The sequence below is a fragment of the Euphorbia lathyris genome, chromosome 4 (genome assembly GCF_963576675.1).
Source record: "Euphorbia lathyris chromosome 4, ddEupLath1.1, whole genome shotgun sequence".
In the NCBI taxonomy this organism is placed as follows: Eukaryota; Viridiplantae; Streptophyta; class Magnoliopsida; order Malpighiales; family Euphorbiaceae; genus Euphorbia; species Euphorbia lathyris.
This window is the reverse complement of record NC_088913.1, coordinates 23336059-23348907: the sequence shown is the minus strand read 5'-3', so window position 1 is coordinate 23348907 and position 12849 is coordinate 23336059. Positions and strand designations below refer to the sequence as shown.

The 12849-nt window shown below is 35.8% G+C and overlaps 2 protein-coding genes and 2 non-coding genes across 6 annotated transcripts; 1 reads left to right on the top strand and 3 right to left on the bottom strand.

Annotated features, from left to right (window-relative positions):
- Positions 1–2952: 2952 nt before the first annotated feature.
- LOC136227910 (malate dehydrogenase, glyoxysomal) lies at positions 2953–5606 on the top strand. Of its 3 annotated transcripts, none has more exons than XM_066016706.1 (10): positions 2953–3105; positions 3243–3323; positions 3601–3816; positions 3908–4222; positions 4361–4450; positions 4561–4644; positions 4926–4961; positions 5049–5138; positions 5230–5324; positions 5406–5606. In XM_066016706.1, the coding sequence occupies exons 2-10, from the start codon at positions 3252–3254 to the stop codon at positions 5476–5478; spliced, it is 1071 nt and encodes a 356-aa protein (XP_065872778.1). In that variant the 5' UTR covers positions 2953–3105; positions 3243–3251; the 3' UTR covers positions 5479–5606. The 3 variants fall into 3 exon arrangements, with proteins under 3 accessions (XP_065872778.1, XP_065872780.1, XP_065872777.1); XM_066016708.1 differs by having other exon boundaries at positions 2955–3105; positions 3250–3323; XM_066016705.1 differs by lacking the exon at positions 2953–3105 and having other exon boundaries at positions 3112–3323.
- Positions 5607–7822, bottom strand: LOC136227909 (protein TUNICAMYCIN INDUCED 1). Its single transcript, XM_066016704.1, has 3 exons — positions 7612–7822; positions 7169–7525; positions 5607–6605 (listed from the first exon to the last, which is right to left on the bottom strand). The coding sequence occupies exons 1-3, from the start codon at positions 7735–7737 to the stop codon at positions 5790–5792; spliced, it is 1299 nt and encodes a 432-aa protein (XP_065872776.1). The 5' UTR covers positions 7738–7822; the 3' UTR covers positions 5607–5789.
- A 354-nt stretch (positions 7823–8176) lies between these two features.
- Positions 8177–8250, bottom strand: TRNAV-AAC (transfer RNA valine (anticodon AAC)). The gene has a single exon. It is a non-coding gene; the product is annotated as a tRNA-Val (tRNA).
- Positions 8251–8320: 70 nt separating this feature from the next.
- TRNAV-AAC (transfer RNA valine (anticodon AAC)) lies at positions 8321–8394 on the bottom strand. The gene has a single exon. It is a non-coding gene; the product is annotated as a tRNA-Val (tRNA).
- Positions 8395–12849: the final 4455 nt, after the last annotated feature.

Below are 12849 nucleotides of genomic sequence, written 5' to 3'. Positions count from 1 at the left end.
GATGGGATAGATGGCGCAATGATTTAAGATCGTTTCATACCAAAGCGAAGTTTGAACTCTCACTCTTAGTTAAAAGTGGAAGAACCCTTACTGCTCGAACATATCTGTTGTATTAAATTAAATGTCTCTTTGTTGGAAAAGAATAACACTCAAATGAATTGCTTAGGCTTGTACATTCATATTGTCAATACACAAAACATATGAAAACAATTAGTAACAGAAAGTCAATCTCAAATTTATTGAACTATATTAATAGATAAGTCAGAAGAATATTATGTATTCATAACCAATAAAAATATCAATAAACAAACAATCATAAAATAGGAAGAAAATCAGTTGTTCTCATTTCAGTGTCCTTTTAATGTCTCTCTCATAAAAAGTGGTTTTCACTTAATTAAAATAATATATTTTGTAAGCCAATGGAACCCACATAATAAAAAGGGATCACTTTTTGTGAAAGGGACGTAGAATGAGACCAATTGCGTTCACAGGACCCTGATGACTATGTAAATTTGGTCATTCACCGTTAGATCTAGGCAGATTAAATATAAATCTTAGAATGTTTTGAATCTCCAACCTCCATCTTAAAATTTTAATCCGTCTAGATGTAACGGTGAATGACCAAATTTACGTGGTCATCAGTGTCCATGTGAATACAACTAGAAATGAGACACTGAAATAGAAACAACAGATTTTCTTTCATAAAATACTACGGATTTAGGAAAACAATATAAAAGAAAAAGATTATTATTGTGAAACAAACTTCTAGATCCGTAACTTTATGGTTTTATTAGATGAAGAGGTTTGAGATTAGTAAAGAAATTGTTAGGAAAATAATTTAGTCAATAAAGATTATTATTGTTAACACTTTTAAACTTTTTCTTCACTAACCCACGAAAACTCTTCCATCCAATCAAACCCTTATAATATATGAGTTAATTATAAAACCAGTTTACATTTGTATACCCATTACAATACATTTTATTAAACTAAATATTTTCATTGTTACTTTCCGAAAAATTTATGTTTCGTAATTTAATAATCCAATTTTGCAATTTCTAATTGATTGTTGGATACAAATCACGAGAATGTATATTCTTCCTCGAATTTTTCATTGCGAAGGTAAATGATTGAATCGTTTTTAGAAATAGAGATAGTCTTAATTAGTATATATATTATTACTTAATACCACTTATACTTCACTTCTCATCCTTCATGCAATCCAATTTCAATTTCATATATCAATCCAAAATCCAAACTTTTTATGCAAGTATTTTGTTGATTTTTCATTTATAAATTCTTTTATATAGTTTAATTCTGAGATTTTAAGTTAGTTTCCATATTGAAGATTGAAATTTGAAAGGTATATATAACCAGATGGGTTCACATTTGCAATTTTGCTCCGCAGAATCGTGAACTGCGAAGCAATTGGCTTCACACTCGTAAACTACGAAGCACAAGCCTCATCAATGCCGAGATTGTATGTTTATGAGAATAGGGTTTCCAATTAATTTAATTGTGAAGTACTGCAAAACTATCGAACGGCTGAAATAAGAGGATCTCTAACACATTCAACCACGCAAATACATCCCAAATAAATTTACAATGCATAAACATGCTACTAAACATAATTCTAACACTAATAAGGCCTTAAATCATACGAAAAACTAAACTCTAAACTCGTAAATCCTAACAAACTCTAAACCCTAAACATGTTGCGATTTCATGTCATTAGATACAAGAAAATTGAAACTTGCCTTCTTCATTTGCAATTTTGCTCCGCAGAATCGTGAACTGCGAAGCAATTGGCTTCACACTCGTAAACTACGAAGCACAAGCCTCATCAATGCCGAGATTGTATGTTTATGAGAATAGGGTTTCCAATTAATTTAATTGTGAAGTACTGCAAAACTATCGAACGGCTGAAATAAGAGGATCTCTAACACATTCAACCACGCAAATACATCCCAAATAAATTTACAATGCATAAACATGCTACTAAACATAATTCTAACACTAATAAGGCCTTAAATCATACGAAAAACTAAACTCTAAACTCGTAAATCCTAACAAACTCTAAACCCTAAACATGTTGCGATTTCATGTCATTAGATACAAGAAAATTGAAACTTGCCTTCTTTCCGACCTTCACCGTTGAATTTGATGCAAAAATCCGTTGAAAATCACAGCCAAAAGTGCACAAAATATCGCTCCGCAACAATCAGTTGGTGGTTTGAATAAAACATGGGTATTTGAGGAAACTTAACAATGAAAATGCCTAGTTTGATAAAATGTATTGTAATGGGTTTAAAAATACAAACGAATCTGAATCTTCTGGTGAATCTTCTAAGACTTACCTGTAAAACATAATAAGGGGTGAGAAAGGGACCAGAATCCGGTGAACCCGATCTAATGCCTAAGTGAGTAGGTGTTGGAAGAGTGAGGAATAAGGATAATTGTTAGATTGTAGTGTCAACATACTATTTGATATGACTATACTTGTATATTACCTCTAGGAATCCTATTTGTATAAAGATTCCTTCTTCTATTGGAAGTCTGACTTTGGAAGAAGTCTTCCTCGATATGGAATCTTTGTCCTAGCTGCACGGAGGTTCTTCTAAATGGGAAAGTTCCATGGATGCGAAGGCCTAAACTTTTCATACGCAGTGTTTGATCTGAGAGTCTTTTAAGTGCCACGTGTCCTGAATCACATCATAAAGTAATAAAAATCTTTACTTTTAAATGCACAAAATTAAAATTGAAGGTAATTCTAATTGCTCGTAAGTAGAACATATAAACTAACTGAGAGGCAAATCTTAATTAATGAGACTGGGCTCATATTGGCCTACAGACAAATACCTTTTGCCCAATCCAACATTTCTGGAAGCTGGGCTGGACAGTTTCTCCTAGGCTGTGAAACGGTCTGAATCTAGAATTCATTCATTTCTATCTCTCTACATCACTACAACTGCAAGACCAACAGATCTAAGCTATGGATGGATTCCGTGAGAAGGAATGAGCAGAAAAGAACAAAAGTATGAGAGCCACAGCAATTCAATAATTCAGATGGGATAAGGGTTCACCAATTTCATTCCACAAAAAAAGGTTTTAAATTTATCAGAATTATGTCAACTTCTTGCTTCCCCTTCCCCATATTTATCATTTTATCCCTTTAATTTTATTTTTGGCATTAAATATATTTCCAATACCATATATTTACTCTTCCACCGCTCTCTCGTAAGCATATAGCCATGGAGTCAACTGCAGATGCTACTCAGCGAATTGCTAGGATTTCAGCTCATCTCCAGCCCCAAAATTTCCAGGTTTCTCTCTTTTTCTGGGTGTAATTCATTAGTCCCTTTTGAGTAATATGGTTCTTTAGATCATTTAGTTTGGCTTTTTGGGTAATTGTTGTTTGAGTTTTCAGATAATCCATTAATAGTATTGAGAATTGAAGTAATGCTTTTGAATTGGTTTTTACCTATTTTAATATCTTGTATTGAGAATTGAAGTACTGGGTATGATGATTGAGGTATTAAGTAGCCAATCTTATGGTATTTGATTGTTGAAAATATTGTGTGGAATATGGTTCTGTAATAGATGGAGGGAAGTTCATCACTGAAGCGTGCCGACTGCCGGGCAAAAGGAGGGGCACCCGGGTTCAAGGTGGCTATCTTGGGTGCTGCTGGAGGCATTGGACAACCCCTTGCAATGCTTATGAAGATGAACCCATTGGTCTCAGTTCTTCATCTCTATGATGTTGTCAATAGCCCTGGTGTCACAGCTGACATTAGCCATATGGACACTGGTGCTGTGGTAATTATCAATGCCCTTTAGATAAAGATGTGAACTTCATGGCTAAGACTATGCGGAAATTGACTGTAAGTGCTGTATTTTTTCATTTTAGGTTCGTGGTTTCCTAGGGCAGCCGCAGCTTGATGATGCTCTAACAGGGATGGATCTTGTAGTCATACCTGCTGGTGTGCCAAGGAAGCCTGGAATGACTAGGGATGATCTTTTTAAGATAAATGCTGGGATTGTGAGAACTCTTTGTGAAGGAATTGCCAGGTGCTGCCCCGGGGCACTAGTCAATCTGATTAGTAACCCGGTTAATTCTACAGTTCCAATAGCAGCTGAGGTTTTCAAGAAAGCTGGGACTTATGACCCGAAACGACTTCTGGGAGTTACAATGCTTGATGTTGTGAGGGCAAACACTTTTGTGGTATGTATTAACAAATGGGAATAGAAGAATGTAGCTAAACTATGCCTTATCAAATAGAATGGTTATCTGCTTTCTGATATTTTTACCAATCTGTTATTTGGACTTCTGAGTTGTCTAAAATCGGCTTCACGATTCCAGGCAGAAGTTCTGGGACTTGATCCTAGAGAAGTCGATGTTCCGGTTGTTGGAGGGCATGCAGGAGTTACCATTTTGCCTCTTTTATCACAGGTATCGTAGATTATTAGCTAGTGTTTGTAAATGTTGCGATATGATTGTTTCGCTTGCACATGTGTTGTACGTTGTTTGTGGAAGCAATGAGCGTGCTCCTCTCTTCGCAGGTTAAGCCTCCGAGTTCTTTCACTCCGGATGAAATTGAGTACCTGACAAAAAGAATTCAAGACGGTGGCACAGAAGTCGTTCAGGTAAGGACGAAGCACTTCACATACAAGATTGGCTAAAATACATCACTTTCATTCCTTCTGTTCATGGCCAGGAGTTTTAGTCTTGTTTTTGACAGAATGTTGTAAATTCATTATCTTTTAGTAATAGCAGCAGCTGAGCTCTCGTTTTCGTGCTGATAGTTCAAACCTGGGTTTCAACAATTTTATAATGTGAAAATGAGCCAACTGCATATAGTTTTTGGCATATCTTACAAACCTGATTAAATATACCTAGGATTGAGATGTTCTATTTCCATTGGCAGGCAAAAGCTGGAGCTGGTTCTGCAACATTGTCAATGGTCAGCCAATTTTTGTTTCCTCTATATGAAATTTTCAAAATGTTATCACTTCATGAAAAATGTTGAAGCTCATATGACAATGTACAGGCGTATGCAGCCGTCAAATTTGCAGACGCGTGCCTCCGTGGCTTGAGAGGAGATGCTGGTGTCATAGAATGTGCATTTGTAGCTTCTCAGGTTTATGCACTTTCTTCAACTCTTTTGATTTTTCAGCACCTCTACTCCTACATGAACATTCTAACAATCTAGCAAGTTTTTTGTAATATAGGTAACAGAACTTCCTTACTTCGCAACCAAGGTGCGACTCGGTCGAAGTGGAGCTGAGGAAGTCTTTCAACTCGGCCCCCTCAACGAGTACGAGAGGTATGAAAACAACATCATTGGTCTATCATTTTGCATGATAAACAACTGTTTGGCTCATTGACGTTTTTAACTTCTACGCAGAATCGGGTTGGAAGCAGCGAAGAAAGAGTTGGAAGGAAGCATTCAGAAAGGGGTTTCCTTTATCAGGAAGTAATCACATATGTAGAAAAAGCCTATTATGTAAATTTGTTGAGATCGTTATAAGGAAATAGGCAATCTCTTGTATTCAGACCTTTTCGCAACGAGTCTTTCCAATAAATTTCAGTTTGACAACAAAAGAAATAGTTTCACTTTCTTAAAACCAAGCACAATCTCATTATCATAATTAGTATAAGAACCTTTGTAAATAAATACACAAACTCTCATTCTTTTTACAATTTCTAAAATTTATGTATAGATTATGAAAAGGCTAAAAATTTACACTCTTGTGCTAACTAGGAAAAAAGTTATCTTGCCTCCAACAATTTACAGGGAGAAGGGGTTAGATGGTGGGTGAAGAACAGGTTGCTTAGACATGGTCACATTACCCACAAGCACATTAGGTGCAACAGCATCTTCTGCAACCACAGGCGTAACCTGCATCACCCTCTCTGCGATGACCTTCTCGCCGTCAACCTTAGCCAGAACCTCAAAATGCATCCTGACTTTTTCCGGCTTTGTCCTCCACTCCGGAAGGCCTTGCAATTCGTCTTCTTTCAGCATCTTCTCAACCCCAAATCCTATTTTCACATATGTTTGGGCTGACACATCTGCCTTCACCAACTTGAAGGATCCTTCTTCGCTCGCCTTGGGACCCAATACAGTACCTAGCAATGTCTCAAAACCTACCAAATTCGCATTCGAGCCGTTTAGGGAAGCAAATGGCCACATTGTAGTGAAATGCTGAGGAGTTAGTACAGTTGGAGCTTCTTCTAAATTCACAGGAGAGAGGGGATCGACAGGTCGGGATTTCGCAGGCGAGGATAACTCCACGAGACCTGGAGCAAGGCGTTTTAGCTTGAGTCTGTTACCGGAAGGAGAAGATGATGATGATGATGGAGATGAGAGGGAGGTAGGGCCAACAATGCGAAGGGAAAGCAGCGAAGCTCCTTCAATGCGGGAAGCATGGCGTAGCTGTTCAGCCAGGGCAAGAAGACCAGAGGCAATACCAGTTTCGCTTCGATTGAGTGGTAATGGAAGATCGATTGGATGACGCAGACTAACTGATCTGGCACCCTTAACTGTGACAACAGCACCATCTGCTAGTATCACTTTTCTCAGCACACCAGCATCAACATCATGCTGCAGAATAATATCCAATTCATCAGGCACATAAAGAACAGAGAATTATCCAGATAAAAGACCTCATCTGAAATATTTTAGCGTAAGCATCATCATTCAGAGAAGGTTCTTATGTACTAATCAATTGATAAAAAAAACATCAATTTCCAACAATAACAAAAGCCACTATCTGATATCACAATCCAACTTTATGGTGGAAATTTGAAAACCAAATAAAGATCATACAATAAAGCTTTAGCAGGGAAGACTCAGAAGCTCATCCTATGATACAGGAATTGAAATTGCAACAATCCAGCAGCTAACAAAATGCTTCAACATTGAAACACATATATACAATGAAATTAAACAATAATACTAGCAATAATCTCAAAGCTAATCCATATCAAACATTCAACTGCATTGTTTCTGACATCAAAGTTCTTATTGTATCTATTTTCCACTTCCGTTTCAATTCCATGATATCATCAATCAACATCCATTCAATACAATAACTTGAATGAAATAGAACAAGAAACAAGCTAATCTAATAAAATTAAAGAACAAATCAAAGAGCAAGCACTTACAGGTAAGGAGATGCGCATATCCTTGGCATCCTGAATCCAGATCTCCATAGGCCCAGCAAGCTGGAACGGAGCAAGAACAGGCAACACATTGTCCGCCTTCTCACTCTGCTCCACCAATCCATTCTCATCACCAGGCCTAACACTTCCTTCTTCCTCCATTCTAAAAATGGGCAAATCTACATAATCCCATCGGTTCACATCCTCCAATAACTTAAACGGAAGCACACGGTTATCCACTTCAACATCAAATTCGTACGCCACCGAATGACCCACCAAAGCATCTCTCACATCAAACCCCGAAACCTTGAAATCATCCGCATGAAACCCTAACCCCTTTACAATTGCTTCCTTCAAATCCTACACCCAATCACAGAATCAGACGATAAAGAACACGATTGCTCAATCAAATTGGATATAGATTTCAAATTAATTAGAATACTTACAGAAATGGCTTTAGGATAACGCGTAGGACCAATATCCGGCGTGGAGAGGAGAGCAGCTGCGAGGGAAATAATCGTAAATGCGACGAAAACAAGGGACAAGATATTGACAGGTAGCTTGAGAGACATTGCGAAGATGGTAAAATGAATCGCAGATAATTGGATAAAGGAGTAGGCTTTCTTTTCCCTTTTTTTTTTTTTTTTTTTTTTTTTGGGAAATGGAAGGTATGGTTATGGAGGTTTAAAAAGAGGAAAGCTCTGGAAACATGGCGGAAAATCTAGAAGATGATGACGTGGAAGGAGGTAACCAATCAGAAGAGAGATAGTGATGTAGCCGTGAATATGATTGGCTGTGATTCGTTGGAATTACGGAAATTGAGTCCTGATGACGTGGAAGAAAAGGTGATGGATTGGAGTGATTGCCGCGTCTTTTAACGGTTTAACTTTTAACTGATTGGTATTTACAGCAGTTGTCTGAAATAGAACGAAAGAAAGCACGTTGCCCAAAAAAAAAAAAAACACGTTGCCAACGACGTCGTTTGGTAGTTTCACGGACTAACAAAGAAAATGGCTTCGCCCGGGCTCGAACCGGGGACCTTCAGTGTGTTAGACTGACGTGATAACCAACTACACCACGAAACCTTTGATGTCCAAACGAGTACAGAGAGAAATATTTATACAAAAATAGTTTGTTTACACACTGAAAAAAAAATGGCTTCGCCCGGACTCGAACCGGAGACCTTCAGTGTGTTAGACTGACGTGATAACCAACTACACCACGAAACCCTTATTATTCATAGATTAAAGAAAAGTTATTTAATGTAAATCTAAGAACAATAGTTTAAAGTTTTTATTAAAACCCCTAACCAAAAAAAGAACAATAGTTTAAAATGAAATATTAACCGGAGACGAAAGATAAAAGGAAATAAATCACCGTAATTCATTTCCTATTATTTTGTCATATATATAAAAAAATTTAGTTTTTAGTACAAAATAATCTCAATGTTTTTCATTTTCCCCTAATTTTTATTTAGGGGATAGTTTATTTTCGTTTCTTGCAGATATTGATTGACACTATCGTTTAATGATCGGTAATTTCAAAATATTTTTAAAAGTTAAATTTATTTAATACCCATTTACTATGAAACTACGATTTTTCAAAATCATCATTTTTAAAGATTTTTTTTTTGTAAATATCTATTTCCCATCTTTTAACCAAATAACACTAAAATAACTTTAAAAATAAAAAAAATTTGAAAAATTAAAATTGATTAGAATATAATCAATTTTTGAAATTTTACTATTTTGAGGTCAGTGATTAAATGGCCGTATTCACATAAAAATAGTTTGGTTTTTTTTAAAGACAAGACCACAATCCTTTTTTATAACAAACAAAAAAAACCACAAATATTCATATGCAAATACGTAAAACTAGGCAAAATTGCAAGAGTTGTTTTTTAAATTATCGATTTTATTTATAAATAGTCAAGTTATCAAATTACCTCTTGAATCATATATAACCTTTGATGTGATTACGAGTGGAAGAACGAAACATCATGATCTTCATATTTCCATTCACACTTTGCCTACACCGAGGTTAATCAAGAGAGGAAAAAATAGATCCACGAATTAAGAGCAATTGCATGTGAGAGAAAGGGGTGACACATGTATAGAAGAAGAGAGGGATGACTGATCTATCTCTAAGAGCAATTTACTTAAGTGATTAGAGCAACTCTAATAGGTGTTACAAATTTGTTATTTGTAACACCCAACTACTAGAGGGCTTGTTACACGTGTATTCTTATAATTGGTGAGTTACTTACTAAAGTAACAAAGAAAAGGTGGGACCAAAAGATTAAAAAATCATTTAAATTGTAAACTGGTGGTAGACAATCACTGTTTGCCACTCTTTTTATTTTTAAACGTATCCTCCATTTTATTTAAGAAAAAACCTTCCTTTTTTATACATGAAAAATCATTCTTTAGTTTTTAAGTTTTAGAAATGGATCTTACTAATTTTGAAGTAACTTTGAATTATATTGGTTTGTTTTTTTTTTTTTTTTGGAGTGTTTCTTGTGCTTAGGTGGCACAATTTTATAACATATGTGTATTGCAACCATTAGTGGTGCTTGATGAAATACAAAACGTATAGCAATGGGACAAGCTCCCAAATACCATTTTCACTACCTCAAATCAGCTCACCCTTACACCTTATCCCCTCAATTTATTTATTGAGTGAGTGATAAGTGCAAAAAGTAACAAGTAAACATGCTTTATTTTCGTACTTATTCGTATTTTGATTCCTTGATTTTGGAGCTTTTTACTTGTTATTATCATAAGGTACTTGCAGGAGCCAATTTGGAGAAAGTAAAGCTATTCGGAGCTTAATTGGGCATTTTTACCTAAGTTGCAGAATTTTGATCAGAGATGACTTAGTCTGATCCAAGACTAAGGAAGGTCGACAGCAGCAGAATTGCCAACTCAGCAGATTCGAGATTTACTTTGTGTACAAGCGTCCTAGTATGCGAAGGACTGTTCAAAATCATCTGATTCCGTGGGGAATGGGGAGTTTTGGTTAGAATAGGACTCTTATGACCTTTTTCCTTAGATTTAGATAACTAAAAGGGGATTTAAAAATAGGATTACGATGTTTTTAATTGTTTTTTAGGTTTTCTTTGAGTATTAAAACTTTGCTGAGAATTCCAGAACAGGGAGAACTTGTTTATCTTCAAGGTTTTGTAAAGCTATCATAGCCAAGTTCCATGGTTATGAGTAGCTAAACCCTTTATTTCGGTTAAGGGATAATTCGAAGGCAAGAATCTTCAAGTATTGTGAGATCGTTTCTCTTTTAGTATTTTCTCTTTATTCATATCATTCGTTTATTCACTGTGTTTAGGGATTTTATCTCAATTGTTAGTTTGCTTTTGAATGATAAGGCCGATTGTTCATTTGATTAAACTGGCATATAGTTGTCGGATTAAACTAGATAATGTCATTATTTAGTTAAATCTGAATTAGTAGCAATTGATGCTATAAAGTTGAAATCTAGATTGTATTTGGGGATAATCAGGTCGACAAACTGAGAGCTCTCCAAGTGACATTAATACATCTATTTCCGACTTTATCACATCAAGTGAATGAGTAATTAAGTTTCTGAACCGATATCGCTGAGAATCGGTTGGCTTGGATTAGGTTCTTCTAATTCATAACCCTGTTAACGGGTTGAATCTTAGCCGCTGAGGTAAGGTTATTCGTTAATTAGGAGTTAACTACAGTCTTACTTGGTTAATTCATTATTTAGGAAGAATATACCAAACTAATCTGATATGCAATTTAGAAGAAACATTATTTCTGTCAATGATTAAGACTAACCGAATTCCTTACCTGAGAATCCCTTAGCTGAAATTCTAATTAATCATTTTATTCAATTTCAACTCAACTCTATTACTTTTGTTAATTTAGCAATCAACTATTCCAATTACCCCTTTTTACTTTTTATTTATTTGCTTGGTTATATTTACAAATTAGATCCGTATTAGTCCTTTGGGTACGATCTTTGCTTACCCTTGTGCAAGCCTAAGGGCTGTGAAGTTATATTTTATTTTTGGTGGATTCGACAACCGTCAGTGAGCCACATAATACCAAAGGGGATAAGGAATCAAACGGCTTTCTTGAATTAGTTGCAGATATCTTTTACTCTTTTGTTTTTATTTTCCTTTTATACAGTTGTATTCTTTTGTCTCTTGTGATACCTAGGATTGTAAGTTACCTTGTATAAATGATGCACTTGTGATCACCTTTTATCATTGAATGAAAAGAATATTTTTTAATTCATCTCAATCATCATGGTATCAGAGAATTGACGACGTTCTCTGCTCTTCCTCTATCTCCATAAACTTTATTTTTTTGAAGCTTTTTTTTCTGCCATCAATGGCAATACAAAACACAAGCCCTTATTTTTTTTCTCCTCAGATGAAAATCCCTCTCTTGTCCTTGTCACTACACCTCTAACAGGACCAAATTATCATCAGTGGTCTCGAAAGATGAGAATAGCCCTAAAGTCTAAGAACAAATATGGCTTTGTCGATGGGTCAATGCCAAAACCAGCAGAAGGAGATGCAATGTTTTCTGCCTGGGACTAATGCAACATTATGGTCCTTTCCTGGATCATGCAAGTTTGTTTCTCTAACAATAGAGCAAAGCCTTATCTGGGTTGATACGGCAGACTCTGTTTGGAGAGATCTAGAAGAACGTTTTTCCCAGTGTGACAATATTTGCATTTCAAAGCTGTAAAAGGAAATTAAAGCTTTCAAGCAAGGATCTCTCTCTTTATTTGACACTAAAATGAAGATCCTTTGGGATGAGTTACTTAACTTCAGGCCACTCCCAACTTGCAGCTGCGATCAGAAGTGTAGTTGTGGTGCCATCAAAAATGTTAGGGAATACTTGGATTTAGACCAAGTCATTACCTTTTTAAGATGGCTAAATGGAAATTTCTCCACCATTTGCTCCCATATTCTACTAATGGAACCTCTGCCTTCCTTGAATTGAGTCTACAATCTCACTGCTCAGCACGAAAGACAAGCAATTCACACAACAACACAGGTTGAGCCGACTTCTTTTGTTGCATCCACCATGAACAACCAGAGCTACAGATCTCAGAACTTTAATGAGAACCCCAAATGGGAAAAACTCAGGGTTTTTGGATGTCTGTGCTACACTTCCATATTAGACAGAGGCAAAATGAAGCTCACACCCAGGGCCACAAAAGGAGTATTTTTGCGATACAAAACTTATAACACCCTCTCTAAATTTCCTTTTATTTAATTAATGTTTAACAATCGTAAATAATTAAAACGTCACTAAAACAAAAAAAAACTATCATAAACACACCGATTTATTATTTATCCATCCCTTACATATCAAACTTAACAACGACCCTATATATTATGTAGGGCAACGTAGTTTAACATACTGGTCATTCTGACAGTTATACCGCTAGTCAATTAATACCTTTAACCTGAAAAGAAAACTAGTGGAGAGTGGCGTGAGCTTGGGGGCTCAGTAAGATAGCTAATTATATACATAACACAACCACACGTGCATACAATTGAGTTTATGAGCATTTGATCAAACATAAAACACGATTATGAAAATATTCATTTATTTCTTTATAAGGGCCTTGCTTGCCAAGTAAAAATATATCCAATGGTTCACCGGTCAATTCAAAATGTCTCAATC

Bases quoted from the DNA above. Each gene is read 5' to 3' on its own strand.
- LOC136227909 (XM_066016704.1), bottom strand. From the start codon at position 7,737: ATGTCTCTCAAGCTACCTGTCAATATCTTGTCCCTTGTTTTCGTCGCA. The intron at 7,526-7,611 runs GTAAGTATTCTA...GATTGGGTGTAG, and splicing joins GTTATCCTAAAGCCATTTCT to GATTTGAAGGAAGCAATTGT. The intron at 6,606-7,168 runs GTAAGTGCTTGC...ATTATTCTGCAG, and splicing joins ATATGCGCATCTCCTTACCT to CATGATGTTGATGCTGGTGT.
- LOC136227910 (XM_066016706.1), top strand. From the start codon at position 3,252: ATGGAGTCAACTGCAGATGCTACTCAGCGAATTGCTAGGATTTCAGCT. The intron at 3,817-3,907 runs GTAATTATCAAT...TTTTCATTTTAG, and splicing joins ATATGGACACTGGTGCTGTG to GTTCGTGGTTTCCTAGGGCA. The intron at 5,325-5,405 runs GTATGAAAACAA...ACTTCTACGCAG, and splicing joins CCCCTCAACGAGTACGAGAG to AATCGGGTTGGAAGCAGCGA.